At 74.9% G+C, this 1,132-nt stretch overlaps 1 protein-coding gene across 1 annotated transcript; it reads left to right on the top strand.

The window, feature by feature from the left end:
• Positions 1-6: 6 nt before the first annotated feature.
• On the top strand, positions 7-1,127 carry NKX2-4 (NK2 homeobox 4; the record flags this gene model as incomplete). Its single annotated transcript, XM_017866555.1, has 2 exons — positions 7-203; positions 631-1,127. Coding segments are annotated over exons 1-2 (657 nt in total), but the record flags the coding sequence as incomplete, so codon positions are not given.
• Between the last annotated feature and the right edge of the window lie 5 nt (positions 1,128-1,132).

Raw genomic sequence — 1,132 nt, 5'->3', positions numbered from 1 at the left:
GGCGGCGGCGGCAGCGGCGGCCGCGGCGGCCGCCACCTACCACATGCCGCCTGGCGTCTCGCAGTTCCCGCACGGCGCCATGGGTGGCTACTGCAACGGCGGCCTGGGCAACATGGGCGACCTGCCCGCCTACACGGACGGCATGCGGGGCGGCGCGGCCACCGGCTGGTACGGCGCCAACCCGGACCCACGCTACTCGTCAAGTGAGAGGGGCCAGGAGCGCGGGACTGCGGGCGGCTCAGGCATTTCCCGCCACAGCCGAGGGGCGCGGGGGCGCGGGACGGGGTGCGTGCGGCTTAGGCTGTCCTGGGGCCGAGCGGGCGCGCTGGGCGTTCTGGGACGCGGCCCCGGACGCGCGGGGTTTCCGCGGACTCCGGGCGCGCGGGGGGTCCTGGGACACGACTGGGAACGCGCGTGGGGTCCTGGGACCCGCTGAGGCGCGAGTGCCCTGGGACCTGCCGAGGGAGCGCGGGGCGTGCTGGGGCCCGGGGCCGCGGCGCTCAGGGGGTCCTGGGATTCAGCTAGGGCCTGGCAGCGTCGCGGCCGCCGCGGCGTGAAGAGAGCGGCGGCTGGAGCAGCTCTCGGCGGGCCTGGAGCTCACTCGCCTTCCCCCTTGGGCCTCTTCCCCAGTCTCCAGGTTCATGGGGCCGTCGGCGGGCGTGAATGTGGCCGGCATGGGGTCGCTGACGGGCATCGCGGACGCCGCCAAGTCGCTGGCGCCGCTGCACGCGGCGGCGGCGGCAGCCGCTCCGCGAAGGAAGCGCCGCGTGCTCTTCTCGCAGGCGCAGGTCTACGAGCTGGAGCGGCGCTTCAAGCAGCAGAAGTACCTGTCGGCGCCGGAGCGCGAGCACCTGGCCAGCATGATCCACCTGACGCCCACGCAGGTCAAGATCTGGTTCCAGAACCACCGCTACAAGATGAAACGGCAGGCCAAGGACAAGGCGGCGCAGCAGCTGCAGCAGGAGGGTGGCCTGGGCCCGCCGCCGCCTCCGCCGCCGTCCCCGCGCCGCGTGGCTGTGCCCGTGCTGGTCAAGGACGGCAAGCCGTGCCAGAACGGTGCCAGCACGCCCACCCCTGGCCAGGCCGGTGCGCAGCCGCCGGCCCCGACGCCCGCGCCTGAGCTGGAGGAGCT

This window comes from Rhinopithecus bieti, unplaced genomic scaffold (genome assembly GCF_001698545.2).
Source record: "Rhinopithecus bieti isolate Rb0 unplaced genomic scaffold, ASM169854v2 scaffold_81636, whole genome shotgun sequence".
NCBI lineage: Eukaryota > Metazoa > Chordata > Mammalia > Primates > Cercopithecidae > Rhinopithecus > Rhinopithecus bieti.
Note: the sequence above shows the minus strand (reverse complement) of the source record. Positions and strands in the feature narration are given on the sequence as shown.